Here is a 24,286-nt window from a genome sequence, read left to right as displayed (position 1 = left end):
TGATGTTTTAAAATTATTTTTACAAACAGACTTAATCTTTTTATAATTTTAAAATATATAATAAGAATATTTATCATAATTCTAATATCACCATCACACTACAGCAATAATTACTACTCATAAGATACTACCCTACATGCAAATTCAATATAAAGCAGAGTGAGCCTTAACTCTTTAAGCGTGTAAATGGCCATCAGTCTCTTATCATATATAATTATATGCAAACAAAAAGCATGATGTTTTCATTCAAATCCTATCACATAATCAACTTTCAAAAATAATTAAAATGTTACTTTAAATTAATTATTTATCATTTAATTATTATATATATAAAAACTGATAGTTTAGGTACTAAATGATAGTTTACCCAAAATTCTTTTTTGAACTTGTCGGTGAGTTTCGATAGACGGCGCAATATGAGAGAGTAACGGCATGGCATCTTATGGGGGAGTTATTCGGAATCACAACGGAAGGCGGGAGATGGGTTTTAAAAAATTTCTTGGCATCTGCTCAGTGCTTGAAGCCGAGCTTTGGGGAATATATGTCGGACATGAAATATGGGAAAGTCATGGAGTCTGATGGCTCACATGCTACTTGCTTGCTTCGAGATAGAAAGAACACAGGTGGTACAATTGCTCTATATTGGCTTATCTTTTTGCTGTGATTGATCGCCAGCGGGAGGTTCGAAACCAACACACCCTTCGACAAGGAAACCGTTGGCTGACTGCTCGGCTAGGAGTACTGAAGCTGATGTTATGGAAATTCAACTGATGCCTTTTCTTCCGGAAAATGTTAAGGAAATATTACGTGATGATAATAGCTAATTAAGTAGGTGGTTCGCTTACTGTGCTTTTCAGTTTGATTTGGCTATCTTGTAAGTTTTGACTTGGTTTATCTATTGTTTTTTAGGGTAAACTACATGTTTAGTATCTAAAGTATCACTTTTGTTACATTTTAGTACCTAAACTTTCAATTTTTTAAAACCATACTTAAAGTTTACTTTTTGTTTCATATTAGTAACCCACCGTTAAAAAATAAGTAACTAAAATGAAACAAAAGTTAACAATGGGGTGCTCAAATGAAACAAAAAGTAAACATTAGGTATGATTTTGAAAAATTAAAAGTTTATGTATTGAAATGGAACAAAAGTGATACTTTAGATACTAAACATGTAATTTACCCTTTTTATTATCATGTGTACTTTTTTCCGACTAAGTTTAAGGGATTTTTATTAAGACACATTATAATAATCCCTTTTTCACAATTTTTTTTTTGGAACTTCCCCGTATGATAGATGAGTTCCAATAAATTGAGCAAAAATATATTTTCTAATCCCAAAATAATGTTTATTATAGATCCCAAAATAATATTTGAGTTATCCTATAAACCCAATTAATATAGACGCCAATGGTATTGGACTAATTTAACCGACATTTTAAGGATATTTTTTTATATTTCTATGCTTTCTTTATTTTCTATATTTCAAAATATTTTTACTTTCCTTATAGGTGATAACATCGTGTTGATCATATTATTTTTAGGGTAAATTCGATGTTTAATACATAAATTATAAGTTTTATTTCGTTTAGTACATAAACTTTTATTTGTTTCAAAATTATATCTAATGTTTACTTTATGTTTCATTTTAGAGCTCCGATGTTAAAATCTAAATGGAACTGTTGCAACTGACTTTTTTATGGGTAAATTTCACCAGTAATCACTTAACTATCATCTCACTCTTATTTTAGTCACTAAAGTTTAAAAATCTTTAATTTAACTACTCAACTTTAAAATTACTCATATTTTAATCATTCTAATTTATTTTATTAATAATTTATATAACATGATATTTTTGTTATTTTATTAATATATAATTAAAACAAAAAATAAATTAGAAAGTTAGAGTGACTACATTAGGAGTTATTTGAAAGTTAAGTAATTAAATTAAGAAAAAATTAACTTTAATGACCAAAACAGGAGTGAAAAGATAGTTGAATGATAAATGATGTAATTTACCCATAAAAAGTGTCATGTTGTAACAGTTCTGCTAAGTTTTTTAACGACCAGGTGCCAAAACAAAATAAAAAATAAGTGTTAGGCATGATTTTGAAACAAATGAAACTTTAAGTACTAAAATAAAACAAAATTAATAGTTTAAGTATTAAACTTGTAGTTTACAATATTTTTTAACGATAATAGAAGTATTTTTTTAGAAAATGAATTCATTAAAGGCCAATGGCATCATCAATTATAATTTGTCTAATACAATCAGGTTCATCTATAAAAAACCAAATCTGATTGAGATTCGACAAAGCCCAATGCGCTAGACCATGTGCAACTTTATTTGTCTCTGGATTAACGTAGTAGAGTTTGAGCCCCAAATTAGAAGAAAGTAGCCCTCGAGCTTCATTGAGTAACAATCCGATCGTAGAAACATAATCCTTGCAATTGATGAGCCTGTTGACGATTGTAATAGCGTCACCCTCAATGATAATTTGTCCTAACCATTATCGATTGCAAATTTGATGCCTTGGGTGAAAGCTTCCACTTCGGAAACCTCTGCAGAGCAAAGGTATTGGATCTCTCTAAGCACCAAACCATGAGAATTTCGTGCAACCACTCCTATGGTTGTTATCTTCGCCATAGGATTGAACACGCCATCAACATTGATCTTGATAACCTCTTTAGGAGGTTTAGTCCATCTTTTCGATCGAAAAGATGCTTTCATATGGTACATGCAACTCCCATTAATATCAAAGAAGTCTGAACAGAGATTCCAAGAAGTAATGACGACTTCTCTATCCTGCATAACTTCGCCCTTATGGATGAACTTGTTGCGCCTATTCCAGATATTCTAGAGCAACACAATTAACCACACTAGTCTGAATTGGTTGAGTTGAGAAGCCGTCCAATCCAGCCAATCTTTACAGTTGCTTCCTCACCATTCGAAAATATCATTTTTGAAGCCTGTGGATTGCAAAATTCTTCTTTCCTGAGGGCAATCTTTAAGAACGTGGATCGATGTTTCAACTTTGTCTTTGCAAAAAGGGCACCACGCATTATGGCATACTCGCAATCCGAAAATCTTAATTTTAGGAATAATTGGGATTTTGGTAAGCGTTTTCCAATTTTTTTCGTTATCCCTCGGGATCTCTTGTCGGAGTAAAATCTAGCTGTAACCCGATTTTGCTTAATAGCATCCCGATGAGTGATGGTTCCAAATGATTTTATCTCCTGATATTGGCACAATCAAAATATCAATTACCTTATATGTGTCTTCTTTGGGAAGGGTTCTCCTGACTAAATCTTCGTCCTACCTTAGAACTCTAGGGAGCTTGAAATCAGAGCATTTATAGGGATAAGGTACATTATCTGCATAGTAGTTCGATTAGCAAATAGAAGAGGAATCTCTCCAAGAATCTCCAAAGAACTTCCTCCGACTTTCAAAGCCAATTCTCTAAAAGAAACCTTCTTTTTACATTTCCTTAGCCATGAAAATACTTATCCATGAATGAGAAGGTCGGTCGCCTAGCCTTGCTTCAAGAAACATGTGGTTGGGAAAGTACTTGGCTCTAAGAACCTTTCTTGCTAAGGACTCCGGGTTATGAAGAATCCTCCAAACTTGATTGCCCAACAACGCAATATTAAACAACTTAAGGTCCCTAAATCCAAGGCCTCATTCCCTCTTGGATCTACAGATTTTCTTCCACAAGACCTTCGACCACCCTCTTTTATCTTATTTGGCTGACCATCAAAATAAGCGAATCTGAGAGGTAATATCCTCAATGATGCCTTCCGGAAGAAGATAACAATACATGACATAAGTGGGTAAAGCCTGGGCTACCGACTTGAGAAAAACATCCCTGCCTCAGAAAAAAAAAAACTTTGTCCATCCCTGAATACACTTAGCAGTTTTGTTCCTAACAAAATTGAACGTATCAATCTTACCTTTCCCCACCACAAGTGGGAGCCCAAGATAGTCTCCAGGATCTTCTTTCTCAGCAACATTAAAGATCTTGAGAATGCGTCTCTGTGTTCCTGACACGTACAGTTACTGAAGTAGATACTCGACTTATCATAATTAATTTTCTGACAGGATGCGTCTTCATAGATGCTTAGAAGGCTTTTAATCGTTTGGGCTTTCACCACAAAATTCTTTAAGAAAATGAGACTATCATCAACATAAAAAATATGAGTGATCCAAGGGCCTCTCAAACTAGCCCTTACCCCTTTAATCAAGCCTTGTTGTTGAGCTTCAATCAGTAATGCTGATAGGCCCTACGCATAGAAAATAAATAAGTATAGGGAGAGAGGGTCCCCTTTCCTGAGGCCCCTCTCCGAGAAGAAGGACCTCGATAGTTGTCTATTAATTCTGAGTTGGAAGTAAACCGTGCAAACACAATTCTTCAGAATTGAAATGAAATTGTCATTAAAACTCATTCGCTCTATAATGGTAAACAGAAAGTTCCACTTAACCCTGTCATAAGGTTTTTCCATATCAAGTTTAAGCGTTACACCCTTATTAGGGTCATTTTTAGAACCTTTAAGATAATGAAAAAACTCATAGAAAGTTATCTGAAAAGCACATTGGTTAATAACAATACATTTAGACATGAAAGGTTTAAGCCGATTAACTAAGACTTTAGCCACTAACTTATAGACACCTGTACACAAACTAATAGACCTAAAATTATAGACCATGACAGTATAAAAGAGTAAGCTAAGGGGAAAAAAGGTATAAAAGGCTAAACTGAGAATAAAACCCTGTTGGATTCTGATCTATTTTGTAAATACAAAATTTCCAAGATAATATATTAAAAAATATAGTAATGATAATATTTGTATATCTTTTACAAATTAACAAATTAGATTATTTAAAAGGATGAGGTGGTTCTTTGATTAATTGATTGTCAACTATATTTTATCATGATCCTTAATAATCTTTTCCGTCTTCTATTTTTTTCTTCTATCGCTTTAGTTCTTTGTTTATATATATATTTTAAAAAAAAATTGTATTATTTTGGTTAGTAAATCTTTATCTAGCAATGGAGCAGAGCGCAGCTAGTCTACTTGCTAATGCTATCTAGCATCCTAGTTTCAGGGAAAAGGAGGAGGTATGTAGGCCGGTAAAGGTGGGAATAGAGCCCATTCAATGAGATTGGGCCAGCAAAATGCCCCTAAAGGCTACAAAAAATGCTCGTCTCCCTGAACCAGACCTAGATCCACCAACCACAGGCCCTAAAATCTACCCACGGTGTAGATCTTAGCCGAGAGCCCTCAGGTTTTTATCTTCAAAGGCGATTGTTCATGTTCACAGCGACGAACAAACTTCCTGATGATGTTTCTTGGCCTTTGACAGTGCTCTCCCTTTCCACGATCGAAACCTAACAGCTCTTTTTCTCTCTTTTATGGTTTTAAGTTTCGAATCTTCTCCCACTCATCCCCTTTATTGTTTCTTCACATGTTTTTATAAGGCTTGGGTGGGGAGAAATTAATCCCGAAATCGTTGGGATTTCTTCCTGATTTTCTTTTGATCCTTCTTTGGTTCGATCTCTGATTTTTTTTTGGTTGTCTCGATTTATTGTGAACCAAGGTTGTGTTCCCTTTTTATTCGATCTGTGATTATTGTCGTCATTTTGGTTATGTTGATTCTCTCGGTTCTGCATTATTTTTTAAAGTTTCCAAAAATTTCCATGGCCTGAAAGTGCTTCTGTTGTTGCGCGTATGGTGATTTCGTCAGCGCGTGGTATTCACGGGCCGAGATCTATCCGATCGAGACTTTTGGTGTAATCCGTTGGATCCAACCTAGAAGTTACAGCCGTGTCCCAAAGGTTATATTGATCACCGAATTGATCAGAAAATCAATTTAAAAAATTTAACAGATATAAAATCAAATTTTTAAATAATTTTATTCAATTTTTATACTATTAACAGTGCGGTCAAAATGTGCTGACAAACAAAAGCACTCAGGAAATCACATAAGCATACACAACAAATTTGAAATCACAGACAAATCAAAATATAGACACGATCTAATAAACTCTCAACTATCCAACCGTTCACAAAGCTTTACAGGACGAGTTCTCCGGAACCCATAATCAACCGAATACCAAATAGGATGCGACGAATCAAATAAACAGGAATGCTAACTACTAAAATTCAGGAAAATAGTTTCTGAAAATTGTATAACAGTTACACCATCAAATTTCCTCCTTCACATCCTAACCCATAAAATTAGACAAATGAAATGTTTATACAGATTACATGACAACACCGGACTTGTGATATAAAAATAAGATTAATTTCAAAAACACGCGCAAATACAAACAGTCACAGTTCAGAAAATATATTGCTCGGGCAGTTACAGTTCAGGAAACATATTGTTCAGACATCCCATAGTTATTTTAGAAACATGTTTGGACATCTCATAAGTATTCAAAAATACAAGGTTCGGACATCTCACAATTAATTTAAAAACAGATTTGACAACCAATCAATAAATTATATAGTTTAGAACATAAATCACAGTAACACAATTAAAAGTACACACAGATTTAGATACAACTCATGACATTGTTCACATTTAATTAACAAACAAAATTTAAAATGATTATAGCACAATAAAACACACATCTAATAGTAACCACTAAAAATATTATCAAAGTTGTACTCGAATCAAAATTCCATTTGACCAAGCTTCGCCATGGTTTGTAGTCAACATTCGGATTAACTATATCTGGGTCTAGCTTAGGCTTGAGTGATATACAAGCAGGACAATTCAAATCTTGAAATATGGAATTAAGCAGTCAATGCACGGCGGCAGAGTTTCAATTAAAATCAAAACTGAATTTTAATTCCACATGGATTAATCAAGAGCAAAGTCTCCAAAAGGTTTTAGAATTTACAAAATTACCTCTAAACATTTTAAGATTTTCAAAAGATCTTTTTTCAATTTATTTCCAAAAATAAAATTAAAGCCATTACAAGTTCTACATTATTAAGTCTAAAATATTAATCCATATCTTGGGGTGTGACATTCAATCTCTCTCGGTGTCTTCTGGATCTAATCTTGGTTGTTGGATCAAAAGGCTAGATCCAACGCTCATGTATCATATGTTTTTTGGGTTTTATAACTCTTGCCATCTTTCGATCTGAACCGTTTGATCGTGACTCGATCTAATGACAGTAAATTATACGGTGTTGATGCTTTAGTACCAAATCCTAATTTGTCTGATTGAACCCTAACCGAACTTTGCTTGTCGGGTCAAACCTGCATGCTCAATTAGGCTTGAATTTAGACCCTCAATGGAATTCAATTTGGACCGTGACTCTACCCCTACTGAATTGCACCTTTTAGTTCGACCTAAAATAAAAATGATATAGTATAATATATAATATTGACTAAAACTCAAAATAAAACCCCAGATAAAAATAGTGTCCATAATGATAATAATTTTTTTTGTTTACTTTCATCAATTTTGGATGATTTTCTTGAAAAACATATCATATGAGAAAAAGATGAGTGAAATGCGAAAACATTTTTATATCAATATTGTCATGAAATGTGACAAGTGATGGTCAATTATTTACTCTAGGGACGATTGTAAAAGTGCAATGCCAAAAAGAGAAATCGTTAAATGTTTTATGGCAAAATTGATATACACTTAAAGTTTAGTGCTTAAAAAGATATTATTTTGCGTATCAATAATCACAACAAAATAATGTTGTTTTGTTCATGTCATCATGCCGTTTAGATTGTAACAGCCTAGTGGTATAATTGAAGTCAAAATTAAAATTTGGTGCTATAATTAGAGCAAGTAAAAGTTTAGTGGTATGAACGGAGAACCGACTAAAGTTTAATGGTGTCCAATATAGTTTACCCTGAAAGTAAAAAGGCAAACAAAGGGTGTTTTGTTGTCCGAATGCGTCCAGTTGCCTTCTATCTTTCCTTGCTGCAATTATTTTCTGAGCCATGTCTTCACCAGCAATTTCCTTAATTTCAAGTTCAACGTCCCTGAGACTCAGCCATGTCTTCCCAGCAAAGAGAAATGCAATTCTATACAACGCCATGTCCTGTGGCAGAGTCTATCCTTTGAAGCCGCTGTCTCTTAACAGAATCTTCATCAGAATCCCATATGGGTCCTTTAAGAAAGCCTCATTTTTCACTTTCTCCAGGCCCTTTTCTCCAGTCATGGAATGGCAGGATTGCACGTTAGTTTCCCAAACTTCCCTTCTGTTCTTCTTTCTATTGACTACAATTTACTCGTTGACCCAAAATTGTAAGTGTAAAATTGGGTTCAGGGCAAGGATTGAAGTTGATGTGCCTGCTTCCGTGGCTTACAATTGTTACTCTGATCGTGAAGCAATTCCCAATTGGATGCCGTTCATTTCATCTGTCAAGGTTAGTGTCTGTTGCTAATGTGTTCTAAGGGGTCTTTCTCAAAGTGTTGTAATTGTGCGGCAGGCGGCGATAATTTCAGTGGAAAGTTTGATTCTTTTGTATTTCTAATCAGGTATTGAAAGACGAGCCTGCCTTGTCCAGGTGGTCTTTGAAGTATAACGCTTTTGGCCGTGATCTGGAATACTCTTGGCTTGCTAGGAATATGCAAGTAAGGAACATGATATTAGCTCTCTTTTCCTTGGCCCTTTATATATATATAAATTTCTTTTGGAACTGATAATTAATTTTCTCGTGCAGCCCATTCCGAATCAGAAAATTCACTGGAGATCTCTGGAAGGACTTCCTAACAGGCAAGCCAAAAACAACACAGTAATAGGAGTTGCATTGTCTCATTGAATCAAACATATTCGAATAACCAGACTTTGCATTGTTCTTTTAGGACAGTTTATCATTTTCTTTTTTTTGTCTTGCCGATGACAGAGCTCTATGAACTAACCATCTGCCACTGGGAAACTCTCGCATTGCAGAACAGTTTATTTGTTTGTTAGGTGCTGCATATCCCTGAAATATGATGGAAATGACACAATGAAAGATGATAATTACCCCACTCACAAGACAAATAATATTTTGAAGACACCTTCTAGAGGAGTTATAAGATTATAATACTGGAACATCTTCTTTTCAGTTACCACCTGTTTTCGTTCAAGTATGCTATGAAGCACAACTAATCGAAACAAATGAGAATGGCTGTCACCAAAGCTCTTTTGTCCACTTAAGCTTTGGCACTTGTGGACTGTCTTATCACATTCGCTTAGAACCTTTCTTTTTCGATTTTGTACTTGTATACACGGAGTGTTGTTTGTGCTTGACCCTGAAGTCCTTTTTATTTTTCCTGGATAAGCTTTGTTTTCATTTATCCAAGTAAGCAGAGATCTGCTACAGTTGTACAATCACTTCAAGGACTATTACAAACGATCAACTCCCTATACATTTTGTCTAATACTCTATTAGAAAAAGTTGATTGTTGACTATATCATTCATGTTAATTCTAGTATCAGGCGATCTTACACTAACAATTACCTTGATCATTTCCAGTAGCTCCTGCTCAGTTCTTTTCCGTCCTCTAAACTGCCTATTATTCCTCTCTACATATCCAGTATACATAAGCATTCCAGGCCAACCTGAGAATAATTGTAATGACTGAGGAGAGTTTTCCCCTTTTCCATTTTGCAATCATCCGATTTCCTGCTGGCTAGAGAGAGGCTACCTATGCAAATATCACAGTTGCAGCACCTCCTTCTATACACATCAAGAATATCGACACTCGACAAATAAATTATCATTTGTTTCCTCTTCATCTGGCATATTGAACATCTAGCAAAATGAAATGAGTTGCCTTATAATTTTCATACAATGTTGAAGTTCCTTTTGTTTCATTTCATATACTCAAAAATTAGATAATTTATTTAATTCTACTTTCTTGCATTCCTTTAAATAGAATTTCCTTTTTATCTTTTGCATCGGCTTGTTTATAGAGTCTTAACAACCTGGATTTTACATGTCAGGGGTGCTGTTCGATTTTATCCTAAAGGACCTTCATCATGTCTAATAGAAGTGAGAATCTCTATACAATACTTGGCATCAATGCTTTACTGATTTATTGCTATTGCTTCCTCAAAAGTGGTGAACTGCATTACATCAACCTTCTTCCTTATAGCAGCAGTTACATCAAACTGCATTACAGTACTTCGTGTCGATGCTTTACTGATTTATCGCCCTAGTGTATAGTGCTGATGAGTTTTTTTTGGCTATTACTTCAAATTGTGCTCACTGGTTGCAATTTTCCTTTCCAGCTGACGGTTTCTTATGAAGTTCCACAGCTTTTGATCCCGGTGGCATCCGTAAGTATGCTTGCCATGAAAAAGAATGCCGTTGAGGCAAACATGTAAAACTTGTTACCTAGGAGGAAAAAAAATAAAAGTTCCTACTAATGTTTAACTTTGGTGTACAGCAAATCATTTAGTTTTTATAATTGAAATCTGGAGCTGACATGAAGAAATCAGTCTTCTTACTCTGTTAAATTACACAGGTACTTCAACCATTTCTTGAAAATTTACTCAAAAGTGGTTTGGATCGGTTTGCAGCATATGCTAAAAGCTCAGGTTCAACACGATAATCGTCTCATTTTCTTTTTCTTTAGGTGCATTGAAAGGCTTGGTTCAAAACATTAATTTGTATTCTTAAGCTAACATTGTTCAGACCTAACATTTTGGAGCTGCATATGAAAGAGAGGGTTGGTTTTATGTTGCAGCTTGAATCATAACTGCTTATGAAACTTAATTCTGTGTAATTTAACCAGGGCTTGTTCATATGATTAACTTAAAGCTTCAATTTTTTAAAAAAAAATTGTTTCTGCTGTCTCCCCCCACCCAAAAACAAAAATAAATAAATAAAAATAACGTGTTTAGTTAAATGAAAATGTTTTAAACATTAAATGATTTTATTTATCAATAATTAAATATATATTCATATAATAAAATTGAAAATAATGTTGTTAGGATGGTAAAACCATATTCTTTGCATCCATCATTAGCAGCCTATAACCTTTCACCATCCTATTCCTGAACGCACAAACTTAACCAATAGTTTAGTTTTATCTTAATCATGTATATGCAGCAGTCGCTCGACGAAAAATTGCGGCACCCCTATGCGGTACAACACAAAAGGAATTAAGGTACCTTAAAAACTAAGTGGGTTTTTTTTTATTTGGTGGGGATAGCTCTCTCACCTCAAACTAGTGCACCACCGCCCCAATCAACCAACCCTTACACCCTCACCGTCTTTGCTGCAAAAACAATTCTTTCCTATTCAAAGTCATGCTTTCCTGAATGCCTTGTGCTCACGTCATAGCCGACCACCACTGTCTAAAACATCAACTACCCCACGGCAATCAATGTGTTATCGGAACCATCATTGGTTGTTACTGAAAGAAGCAACCGAAAAAACTGCCTTCCATGGTCGCTGCAAAGATGGCTGTATCATTCAATACATTTCTCGTCTATGGGAGAAAAAATATCAGATTCCTCTTCGGATGTTCCACGTATTATGTAGCATTAAAAAGGGTCTGCTCAGTTTCCCATAACTAAACCAGCAGGTTTTTCGAAAGCGTGTTCCACTGCATATATATTAATTCAAGTTGCTTGCGGCCAATGAAAGTGGAAGTTATGGGACGAAAAAGGGGGCCTTTTTTTTCCCCAGAACTGCCATATACAGACTTCACCTTCACTAAAAAAAAAAAGCCAATTCCTATATGGAATTGGTCGGTTCCCGCCTCCAAAAACTCAATTAAAATAATCTAAAGTTGCAGATGTTTTTGATAATACTTCCCAGTTCCCACCATCTGTTTTTTGTATTACACTTTCATATAGTATATATATGTAGACTTTCAGGTTCACTATGCATTTCAAATTGAACAAACATAGTGCTTACTCGATCGAAGGAAGTCACTTGCTTCCTTCTCTACTGATCTGTCCTCATTGGTGGAACTAATTTTAGCTTAAAAATGGAGCATTTTCGTGTATCGTTATTTACATTTTGCATGTCTTTTGTCTGTTTCTTCATTTCCACCCAAGGAAGATGGCATCATCACCATACTAAACACAAACATCTACTCCCCATCACAGAATATCTGAAATTTCAGCCGCTCCTTTTTCAGCACCCGAGCCTTCTAGTCCTCTTGCACCCGAGCCTTAGAGTCCTTTCGCACCTGAGCCTGGTCCATCTAACGATGGAAATGCCGATAATTCTACCGGTGCTTTCGATGTAAGAAACTTTGGTGCTTTGGGGGATGGTGAAACAGATGAGACGAAAGCATTCAAGATGGCATGAGACTCTGCTTGTCAACTTAATTCATCAGTCCTCCATGTCCCTTTCGGTTTTTCCTTCGTGATTCAGTCCACAATTTTTACCGGTCCTTGTCAAGGTGGACTGGTCTTTCAGGTTGATGGTACACTTATGCCTCCTGATGGGCCCGATGTCTGGCCGGAGAATAACAACAAGCGCCAGTGGCTCGTCTTTTACAGAATGAACGGAATGTCCCTGCAAGGAAGTGGTCTCATTGATCGTAGAGGGCAAAAATGGTGGGATCTTCCTTGCAAGCTACACAAGGTATAGCTGAACTCACTCTTAGTAACTTTTTAAATTTATGCCACTTGAGTTAAATAGCTAATCTTTTGCATTTGCTCAGGCATGAACAGAACAACATTGCCAGGACCATGTGACAGCCCAATTGTAAATTGACCGACTCTATTTAAATTTATTTCCCCAAGATAATGCGAAGAAATTTGTATGATTTTAACCTTCATGATGCAGGCGATAAGGTTTTTCATGAGATCCAACTTGACTGTGCAAGGACTTATAGTTAAGGGTAGTCCCCAGTTCCACTTCAGATTCGATGGTTGCAAGAATGTCCATGTTGAATCCCTTCACATAACTGCTCCAGCTCTGAGTCCCAATACTGATGGGATCCATATAGACAACACGAATGGTGCCGAAATATATAACTCGGTTATATCTAATGGTTAACCCGAAATCCCATGAATCTTCTCAAAATTCCAATTCCCTTGGGTTAAAATTAAGCTCAGCTTCTTGATGATTTTGCTTCACAGGTGATGATTGTGTATCCATTGGATCAGGATGCTATGATGTTGATATTAAGAATCTAACTTGCGGACCCTGGTCATGGAATCAGGTAATCCCAAATGTTTTTACTGAACTGTATTAACCTTTTGATTTCTTGTTTGCCAAGCTTATTCTTATTGCAAATGTTCCCTCTGTTATTCCCCTCAGCATCGGGAGCCTGGGTAATCATAATTCACGAGCCTGCATCTCCAACATCACGTTTGAGACTCGGTGATTAAGGCATCAGATAATGGTGTTAAGATCAAGACATGCAAGGTGGATCTGGAGCTGTATCGGGCATAACATTCACCAACATTCCCATGGAAAATGTTAGGAATCCGATAATAATCTATCGATTCTACTTCCTTGCAAAGGGCTGCACAAACCAAACGTCAGCTGTTTACGTCTTAGACATACTCTACAAAAGATCAAGGGAACATACGACATCCGAAGCCCTCCGATGCATTTTGCCTGCAGCGATTCGGTTCCATGTACAAACATCACACTCTCCGATATCGAGCTTCTTCCGGTGAAAGGAGATATGGTCTCGGACCCATTTTGTTGGAACGTTTACGGGGACATTGAGACGCTAACGATCCCGCCAGTCTCCTGCTTAATGGAGGGTATTCCTCGAACCATCTTGGATAATAAGGATATGGGTTATTGCGGATGATTTAGAATGTTAAAACCCTCTTTTTTCTTGTAAATCATCAGCAATACATACATATACTAAGGCCATTAATGAGGCATGGAAGTCACAAACAGGGAAAAAGTGTAAGATTCTCTGCACATTCATGGTGTGTCTTAAAACCAAGATAAAAGCTCTTGTAAACAATCGAATCCATCTGCAAAAGTTAGTAGACGACAAGAACACAAAAACATATAATTAGAGAATAATTCTGGGAATTTGAAGGCATGTAGTAAATTCGTCATCAAGTTACACTAAAGCAGATTTCTTTTAGTTGATTTATGGGAGCACTGAATTTAATAATAAATATTGTCTATCATGAAGCACGCGCAGCATTTATGTAGATACAATAATCGTGTCCATCATCGAGAGTGTAGGCTTAAGTGCTCTGGTAAAGTACAACAAATTGTCAATGCTTCCAGCTTTTCTCCTTTGTCCCATACCTTAACGTTCCTTTTGGTTATGAGATGAGAGTTGCTTCATTGCTCGCACATATTCTGCATACAATCCAATTCGATGCTTCACAAACAAAAACATCAAGTAAATACAAACTGTTCAATAGATTATGAGAGTTTCTTCATTTTTTTACGGATGGGTGTTCATGATCACTTTTATGTGAATTGACTGGAAAAGGAAGCACTCAGCCTCATGTACTGCGGGTTACCAAGAATTAAATTTATGCTATTTTAAAATTAATATTTAACGATGACAATTTATGGGTGTCAAGCAATGTAGAAAATGCAGCAAATGAACTAACAAAAATGAGTAGAAGAAGCATTCTCTTTATTGAATCAGCTTATGTTGCTTCACCTTTACACTTATCATTTATAGCACAATTATAACAACCTAGCAACCCTAAACCATTTCCTAACAACTTTGCTATGATGGTTAGCCACTTCCATCATCATCTCTTAGTTTACATGCATGATATGCATAAGCACTCTACCTCACGTGCATACACAGCTTTAACCTATCTCAACATTTTCTCCACTTCTTTTTTCTCCTCTTCTTTAACAAGATACCACTTGTAATTTCCCACGAAATTGCTCAAATGCAGCCTTGGTGAGAGGCTTGGTTAGTCCATCTGCTATTTGAAACTCAGCAGGAACATAACTAACCCGAAGAACACCAGTTGCAATCTTCTCATGAATAAAATGGATGTCGAGTTCAACATGTTTAGACCGAGCATGACAAACCGGGTGCACGCTCAAGGCGACAACACTTGTGTTATCACACTAAATAACAGGTACCTCCTGCAGGGACAACCCAAGATCACACAACAACGCCGTAAGCCAGGTCACCTCTGCAGCAGACTCAGCAACGCTCCTATATTATGCCTCCATTGTTGATCGAGAGACAATTTTTCTTCTTCTTCGAGTTCCATGTAACCAAACACTCTCCAAGGAAAACACAATATCCATACATGGATCGACGATCACTGGCATCACCAGCCCAGTCAACGTCAGAGAACGCTTTGACACACAGCCGAGCATCTCCTTTTGAGAACATCAGCCCATGATCAAGAAAACCTGCTAGGTAACGTAGAATTCGCTTAACTGCTGCAAAGTGACTCGTTCGCGGAGATTGCATGAACCGATCTGCTTTATTAACTGCAAACGCAATGTCCGATCTTGTATGGCAAACATACAGGAGAGCGCCCACAATACTTCTATATTCTCGAGCGTTTGTCATTAAATCACTAGCCTGACCATCAATCTTCGCAGCAACCATGGGAGTACAAACAGGTGTGGCTTGACTCATATTGCTTTTCTTCAACATATCACATATGTAGGCACGCTGACTTAACAGTAACCCAACACCAACCTTCTTAACCTCTATTCCCAGAAAATAAGAGATTTCACCAAGATCCTTAAGTGAAAACCGCGAGCTAAGCAAACGAACAACTTGATCAATAGCTGAGACCAAAGTCCCTGTGATGATGATATCATCTACATACACCAGGGCATATGTACTGCAATCATCTTGGATTCGAACAAATAATGACACATTTGCCTTTGATTCTACAAACCCAAGCTCTAGGAAACAGGCTTCAAGCCTGTCATTCTAGTTCCGTGGAGCTTGTCGAAGACCATAGAGGGCCTTTTGCATCTTACACACCAGTGGAGTTCCATCTTCAGCACATCGCTCAAACCCAGGTAGTTGGTGTATGTACACCACCTCGCTCAAGTCACCATTCAAGAATGCATTATTGATATCCACCTGTCTTAATGCCTAGCCTCTTGCAACTGCTAAGGCTAAAAGAACATAAATTGTAGAAAACTTTACAACCGAGCTGAACATGTTCGTGAAATCGAACCCTGGGACTTGAGTGAACCCTTTTGCCACCACCGTGCCTTGTACCTATGCACAGAGCCATTTGGATTTCTTTTAATCTTAAACAGCCACTTACAGCCTACCACACTCCTATAAGAAAGTAGAGGAATAAGGCTCTATGTTCCATTATGAATCAACGCTGAATATTCAGCATGCACTGCATTAGACCACGGGGCAGACTGAAAGGCTTCCTCAACTGTTGCTGGAACAATGTCATAAAAAAACATGTTGTATATTTTTGGTTGAAACACTCCACACTTACTCCTAATTAACATAGGATGCCCATTAGCAACCACAACCCTTGTTCTTTCATCAGACGATGGCTGCACTTCTAGGGCAACTTCACCAGCACCAGGCTCCTCAGGTGCTGCAGCAGACTCATTGACAGCACTCGACCGTGTAGAACTGTGCCAAGAAGTGTCTGCAGACAGGTCAGCGAGTCTCGACTGTCGAGTAGTGGTAGTACATAGTTTGCTAGTATCAGCTACTATGTCAATGGCTCTGTTCAGCTGCGAACGAACTCCCGATTGTTTAGTAGGACTGACCTGAGCAAATGGAAAGCACCATTCATCAAATTTCACGTGTCGAGACACCACTACCCATTTATCAGGTGTGAGACATAAGTACCCTCTGTGTTGAGGACTTGTCCCCAAGAACGTGCATGGTTGCGATCGAAAGTCAAGTTTATGACTGTTGAACGGTCTTAGATGAGGAAAGCATCGACACCCAAATACTTTAAGTGAGCCATAGTCAGGTTTCGTGTTGAACACACACTCGAAGGGAGACTTTTCAGCTAGTACCCTCGAAGGTAGCCTGTTAATTAAGTGAACCGCCATAACCATAACATAGGACCAGTAGCTGATCGGCATGGCCGCCTGTGCAAGTAGCACTAGAGTCAGCTCCACCACGTGGCGGTGTTTGCGCTCCACAAAACCGTTCTGTTTTGACGTGTGTGGGCAGGTAACACAGTGGGATACACCATCTTCTGCAAGCACACGAGACAGTCGACGATATTCATCGCCCTAGTCGCTTTGTACTGCCAAGACTTTCAACCCAAACTGTGTTGCAACAAGCTGCTGAAACAGTAGGAAGACATGTGTAGCCTGAGACTTGTCCTTAAGCAAATACAACCACGTGTGTCGAGTGTAGGCATCAACAAAAATGACATAGTACCTAAAACCGTTTGAAATAACAGGCGATGGCCCCCAAGATCAATAAATACAAGTTGAAAAGGAGAGTCATACTTAGTAGTTGAATCCGAGAAGGGGAGTTTATGACTCTTTCCCATATGAAAAACAATACAATTCTCATTAACTTTTTGTTCAATATTTACATCAAGGAGCTTGTATATTTGCTCGAGGGTGGCATAAGCAGGGTGCCCAAGACGCCTATGCCACAGATCATACAAATGATTTGAAGAAACAACTTTATTAGCTACAAGATAAGTGCTTTTATTATGGCTATCATCAATTTAAAACAGGTACAAACCATCATTCTCATATCCCTGCAGCAGTACATCACTAGTGGCTTCATCATGAACACATCAACGTGATGTGTGGAATTCGAAATACACCTCGTTATCCTTAGCAAGGTTTGAGACGGATAGAAGGTTTTTAGTTACCTTAGGTACATGAAGAAGATCATTTAACAGTACAGCTCGAGAAGAAGAACACAAAACTGATTTACCAGTGGCTTGAATTGGCAGTAAACCACAATTACCAACCAGTATTTTACCTGGTCCTGAGAACTCTTTTGGGCTAAAGACCTTGGTCGAATCAGTGGTCACATGATGTGTAGCTCCAGAGTCCAGCACCCAGTGGTCCCTCATGCTAGAAGCAATATGGCTTTGCGGTTATGATGAGTAGCATACATGTGATTCAACCTTAGTTTTAGTGCAACATACACACTCACTTACATTAAGAGGAGACAGTTCCAGGCTAGTGCAGTTTACTGAACCCGAACCACCACGACTTACAGCTCGCTCAACCGATCGACCAGTAAATGTCTGATCGAACCTGTACCAAGAGTCAACGACAAGGTGCCCATTTTTCCCACACAATTGGCATTGAACATGTGGTTGACCACGGCCCCGACCTCCATTACTGGTTCCAGACATGCCAGAAGAGCGATCATGATACGTGTGACTATCAGTCTTCAAGCTAGAGCCAGATTGAGCAAAGTGAGCACTCATCGACAGAAGCTCTTCTTGAGAGTAAAAACCCGCAAGTTATGTTTCTGCATCGATCAACATCGAGCAAATCCTGTCGAGGGACAAGACGTCTTTCATGGTGGTTATGAACGCAATATATAGTTGGTACTCTCGGGGAAGACCTTTTAGAATACTCGCAACCTGTTCGGCCTGAGGGATCGCACTGTCACACGAATCTAAGGCATCACACACCTCTTTGATGTGAGTAAGGTACGTACGCATTATGTCACTACCTTTCTTGAGTGACTAAAGATTGTAGTGCAGGCTTATAACCGTCGTGGTTGATCAGTTCATAAAGAACTGCTGTACCTTGCTCCAGACCGCCGCTGTCGTCTCCGCTCCAACAAACTGGGACAACAAGTGTGGGTTGATCGTGGAAAACAACCAGGAAGCGAGTGCACTGTCTTGTGCAACAAACTCCTCATGCAATTCATTCACCACCGTATTACAATTCTCATCCTTGATTATTTCAGGAGGAGGACACGTCGCTCTGGTTAGTAATCGTTCTAGCCTATGGCTGCGTACAGTCAGCAAGATTTGTTGTTTCCAAAGTAGGAAATTAGCTTCATCAAGAATGATGTTAACTTTCTTGCTCTAGAAGGTCTTTCCAACAGAAACCTCCATGATCATGAGCTTGGCACAGTAGGTAAGAACCTCATAAATGTCCAGCGAATGATACCATGTCAAGCAATGTAGAAATTGCAGCAAATAAACTAACAGAAATGAGTAGAAGAGGAATTCTCTTTATTGAATCAGCTTATGTTGCTTCACCTTTACACTTATCATTTATAGCATAATTATAATAACCTCTAACAACTTAACAACCCTAAACCATTTCCTAACAGCTTTGCTATGATGGTTAGCCACTTCCATCATCATCTCTTAGTTTACATACATGGTATGCATGAGCACTCTAGCTCACGTACATACACAACTTTAATCTATCTCAACAATGGGGAAAAACAATCCCCCATGTAATGGAGGGAAACACGACCAGACTGCATGACATATGAAGTTATCAGAACTGCAAGGCGTCTTTATGAAGTTATCGGAACTGCAAGGCATCTTTTCGTTGGAAATTGGGTTTAGTGTTAAGTCGGAGCAAAGGCATAAGCATAATGTGATCAGACCTATAAACCTAGTTATTCAAAGCCTAGCGGAGAAGAAAATGATTTTCATGTTCCTCCAAACCTAGTTTTTCGAAGCCATGCGAAAAGAAGAAAAAATCGAAACTTCAAGGGTCGAGATCGGTCTAACTTATGCAGAACAACAAGAGGTTTTGGAAGACATCCAACAACCTCACCGTCTTCATTAAGTCGTCGAACAGTCCAACTGACTTTCGTTTCCACTGTTCATTTCACTCTTTACGAGAAAATAAGGGCAATTTTACCATTTAACAATGTCATGTATTGGCAAAAATGTTTAAATAATGATATGGGAAAACAATTTATCAGATAGTGCCCTTGAAAGATTATTTTAAGAACTATAGTGAAATGAACAATGTAAAGGGAAAGTCGATCGAACTTCTCTCACGATTTCATGAAAACACTGAGATTGCAGGACATTTTCTCAATTATCCATGCATGCCTCATACTAATCTACATAGTTTGGAATCCAAACGCTCTACAGAAGACGTCTAACAATTTTAACATCTTTATGAAATGGTCGAGAAGTATACTCGACTTCCCTTTGCACTATTCCTATCGCCCTAGTTTAAAAAAGGTAAATTATATCAATAGTCTCTTTTGTTTTCGGTCCGATCGACTTTGATCACTGATTTTTTAATTAAGTGCGTCTGATCCCTTACGTTATCGTCTATCGGTTCGTTTGGTTTAAATTTTTCAACCGGAAGTTAACCCATTAAAAGAAGTTTGAGTTGACAATAAAAAATAAATAAATCAATCAAAAACACCCACGTGAGTCTTCTTCTTCTTCTAAGAGTTGGAGCTATTCACCAATAAGTCAAGGGAACCTTAGAATCTAATAGCTACGTGATGAAGGCACTCGCCGCACATCGATGGCAATGAGTTAAGGGATGAACGGTTTCACCGGGAATCGTGTTTATTCTTACAAGGTGATGTGGTTATGACTTAACCCTCCTACAAAACATATACTACAACCATCGAAAATAAACTCTCACTGTCCCTCCGTACATTACTGCCACCCACGACTATTTCAATTCCCCTTCCAACAAAATGATGCACTTTGCCTTGTGATTTTCAGCCATAGAAGACAACTACCACCACCACCAAGAAACCTCCGTTGCATAGGCGGAGAAATCAGAGAAAGAAACTCAAGATAAAGATCCCTATACCAAATATGCCCTAGAAGAAGCCTCCCAGGGAGCCATGTGTAAGATCCAGATAAACCTCCGATCACGGTGCTTTGATCAACTGCATTGGTAAGATCCAGCAGCAAGCCATGTGTTATTATAATCAGTTCGAATGAATTTATGTCTCTCATGGAAGAATCCGAGGCTTTGGATCAGTCCGGCAAAGATCGATAGGTCAATCATCATTTCGATGAAGAAAAAAACTATGTAGGCTATTCTAATCAGGTGTTGATCACCTTGAATAAGATCGCCAAGGAGATGGTCTATGGAGGATATGAATCTGAATATTGCGAGGCTTACATGATTACCAGAAGGAACATGATTAAAGAATCCTTGAACAAGCTTGGATACTAGAAGATCACCATTGATGATGCTCAAAAGATGCAATGAGAAGCTTTGGAGAATGAGATTCCTCCATGGATCACGACGTTTAAACGATGTATTAACCTCGACTTTTCTGGCGAGCGTAAGCTCGTCGAATCCGTCTTATTCGGTCACGTTTCCTTGTCCTCCGCCCACGTTAGCAACCTCGTTAGTCGCGTGTTTATCCAGCTTCTCAAATTCGTCGAAGAGGTCGCCACCGTGAAGCATTCGATGAGAAGCTCTTCAAATTCCTCGACATATACGAGACGTTGCGCGACAACCTCTCCACCGTCGACGGCATGGTCGCTAAAGAATGTTCTGAATTACTTTGGAACCAAACGACCTGAACTCGTTGTCGGATCGGAGAGACGGCCATTTGCATCTTCTGTGACCTCGAGAATGCGATCCAATCTAATACCGAAAAAACACCTGTTTTCGGTAGAACCATTCATCCCTTGACTCATTGCCATCAACGTGCGACGAGTGCCTTTATCACGTAGCTATTAGACTCTTTGGTGTCATTTAATGGTGAATAGCTCCAGCTCTTAGAGGAGGAGGAGGAAGAAGAAAAAGAAAACACACAAGGGTGTTTTTGATTTTTTTTAATTGCCGACTCTGACTTCCACTGATAGGTTATCAGAATAGAGAGATTTAAATAGGATGAATCGATATCGAAAGTGATCAAATACACTTAATTAAAAAATTGGTGATCAAAATCGATCAGATCAAAAATAAAGAAGATTACCGGCATAGTTTACCCTTAAAAAAATAATACTCTACCCACACTATTTGAGAAATTGTTTTTTCCCTAAATTATTATCCCAACATTTTTACCATCTTATTTTATTTTTTGAATTTATTTTTTATTCTTTTAAACATACACAATATTTATCTCCCCTCTTTTTTTCTTTTGAGTTTGTGTATTTTTTATAGATCAAATCAAATTTTTTCTTTGATTTTGTTTAGTTGGTGGTGACACTAGTTTTAATATTGGTTGTCGACTGTACATTCTCTGTTCTCTTTGTTTCTTTTTTAATTTTTGTAACAAGAATAATTTTATCTTTGTAACACGTTTTTCTCTATCTTTTTATGACACATTTTTCGTTTTCTTTCTTGATCTTTTGGTCATTCTTTTATTTATACTTTCTCATGATTGAATTTGACGATATCACGACTGATCAATATGATATTTATTGGTAATCTTGTTGACCTTCTATGTTATGAACCCTCATATTAATTTTGGATGCTTTTGTTTGTATATATTTTATGTTCAAGCCTTTTGATTGTGTTTTTAACTTTTTCTATGTATGGTCCTTAAATAATCTAAAGTGACTAGGTTCAATATTATAAGAAAAAATCCAAATTATTTATTTAATTTACGATGATTGTTGTAAACTCTTATTGTAATTTTAGATATTTCTATTTTTAATAATACTAGCGGCTTATATTAAAAAAAACACATACACAATATTTGCACGAATCAAATTATCTCAGTGATTAAAAGGATAATTGTTATTCCTAGAGGTCTAAAGTTCAAGTCTTAGTGTTTGCAAACAGACGTAGTTGATCACATTCATTTTTAAAGGTTTAAAATCTAAAGAACATTGTAATTATCTTAGTTTAATAAAAAAATAAACACACTGTTTTGGTCCATCCACTCGTCTTCTGTACAAATGAATATATAAATATTATATATATAAATATTATAAAAATATGTCCATCTGAATGTATTATCCCTTTATTCTACGATAAAAGAAACTAATAGTAATCTAACGTGGACATGTATGAGAAAATATAACTCACTCTTGACTATCTTTATTTTATAAATGTAATTTTACAAACTTCAATGCTTTGTTCATTAAAGTGATGTTATTAATTATCCCGCAGCAGCCATTCGAGTGTTGACTTGGAAAATTGAGATCAAATTCAGCCATCACATTATTTAATTACCTGGCTTACATAATACCACCATAGTCCATAGTCATAAATACCATCATTTACACGTGAGTAAATTACTTATGCTTACAAACTAAACCATTTTTGTGATTTCAATTCATTATATCAATGTAACTTTTTTCAATTAAATATTTTTAAAAAAAATAATGTTTCCACTTTTAGTTACGATAGTATTATAAGCAAAGATAACAAAAATTTAGTATTAAAATAGAATTAATTTTATCTTGAGATTTCATAAGTATTTAAAAATTATATGAAAAAGTTTATTAAAAATATTTTTAAAAAATAATTTACTTGATTTTGATAAGATAAATTTAAAGAGTGATTAAACCAAACTATTTAAACTAACAAACAACAATTTTAATATTTTAAATCAAAATATCAATCAAGAGTTTTTAACAACTTATTCAAGAAATACAGACATATAATATTTAAAATATTTTTTATAATTGAAATATTAAAATAAACTTATAACCCTTAAAATACGATGAATTATTTTTTATAATGTTGTGAGATTTCCCCCTTAAAAATGATGTTTTCAAATTATTTGTTCGAATGAAGTGAATGCTACGGGAGGGACAATTCGCATTGTGTTCTATATATTTTACCCTAAAACACATTGCAATCCATTTATCTATCTATATGCATTTATGAAATACAAAATTAAGACCCAGTAAAAATATTGATAAAAAATTAAAGTTGGTTTACATTGTAATTTTTGGTTTGGATTTCGGTTTAATTTTATTTAATTATTATTTTAATGTGTTTGATTTGATTTGATTTATCATTTATGATTTTAATTAGTTAAGATTTATTTTTTATTTATTTAAAATTAGTGATTTACGTGAGCCGTGCCTGGAAAATGCATGGAAAACTCATGGTGAACCATGCTAGTAGTGACCAATCCAAAAATACTTTTGAGAGTAAACACATATATTAATTATTGAAGTTTTTGATAGGGTAGACACAAAGAAAATTTTAAAGTAAGCACTCATAATAAAATGAATATTTAATATAAAAAAATGCAGATTTCAGACCCTGAAGATACTTTGCATCTACCACTGCATGTTAGGTGGGTGTCGCATGGTGATTAGTGCGACTTAGGTAGGTGTCGCATGGCAGATCATGTGACTTAGGTGTGTCGCATAATATTCCATGCGAGTTAAGATTGTACTGCAGCAAACGTATTATTTGAATAAATAATTCCGATAGATCATTATTTGAGGAATTTTTTTATCCATATCATTATACTATAAATTTTGCCCTTAAAATACCTAAAAATGGAGAAACAAACATCTGTTAAATAACATAATCCATGTCCTA

At 36.5% G+C, this 24,286-nt stretch overlaps 1 protein-coding gene and 1 pseudogene across 3 annotated transcripts; both read left to right on the top strand.

Annotated features, from left to right (window-relative positions):
• The first annotated feature begins 7,923 nt into the window (after positions 1–7,923).
• On the top strand, positions 7,924–10,779 carry LOC120158400. Of its 3 annotated transcripts, XM_039169257.1 has the most exons (7): positions 7,927–8,211; positions 8,302–8,401; positions 8,514–8,609; positions 8,699–8,751; positions 9,967–10,015; positions 10,255–10,302; positions 10,491–10,779. In XM_039169257.1, the coding sequence occupies exons 1-7, from the start codon at positions 7,973–7,975 to the stop codon at positions 10,575–10,577; spliced, it is 672 nt and encodes a 223-aa protein (XP_039025188.1). In that variant the 5' UTR covers positions 7,927–7,972; the 3' UTR covers positions 10,578–10,779. The 3 variants fall into 3 exon arrangements, 2 of the variants coding, with proteins under 2 accessions (XP_039025189.1, XP_039025188.1); XR_005519230.1 differs by lacking the exons at positions 9,967–10,015; positions 10,255–10,302; positions 10,491–10,779 and adding exons at positions 8,950–9,322; positions 9,460–9,780 and having other exon boundaries at positions 7,924–8,211; XM_039169258.1 differs by lacking the exons at positions 9,967–10,015; positions 10,255–10,302; positions 10,491–10,779 and adding an exon at positions 8,950–9,448 and having other exon boundaries at positions 7,924–8,211.
• A 1,496-nt stretch (positions 10,780–12,275) lies between these two features.
• LOC120158401 lies at positions 12,276–13,802 on the top strand (annotated as a pseudogene).
• The last annotated feature ends 10,484 nt before the right edge of the window (positions 13,803–24,286 follow it).

This window comes from Hibiscus syriacus, unplaced genomic scaffold (genome assembly GCF_006381635.1).
Source record: "Hibiscus syriacus cultivar Baekdansim isolate YM2019G1 unplaced genomic scaffold, ASM638163v2 tig00111311_pilon, whole genome shotgun sequence".
Taxonomy (NCBI): Eukaryota; Viridiplantae; Streptophyta; class Magnoliopsida; order Malvales; family Malvaceae; genus Hibiscus; species Hibiscus syriacus.
The sequence above is the reverse complement of the archived record's forward strand: the minus strand, read 5'-3'. Positions and strand labels throughout refer to the sequence as shown.

What these genes read in the sequence shown, in the direction of transcription:
- LOC120158400 (XM_039169257.1), top strand. Translation starts at nt 7,973, where the DNA reads ATGTCTTCACCAGCAATTTCCTTAATTTCAAGTTCAACGTCCCTGAGA. An exon ending in CTGGAAGGACTTCCTAACAG is followed by an intron (nt 8,752 to 9,966) that starts GCAAGCCAAAAA and finishes TTTACATGTCAG; the next exon opens with GGGTGCTGTTCGATTTTATC. An exon ending in TTTTGATCCCGGTGGCATCC is followed by an intron (nt 10,303 to 10,490) that starts GTAAGTATGCTT and finishes TAAATTACACAG; the next exon opens with GTACTTCAACCATTTCTTGA.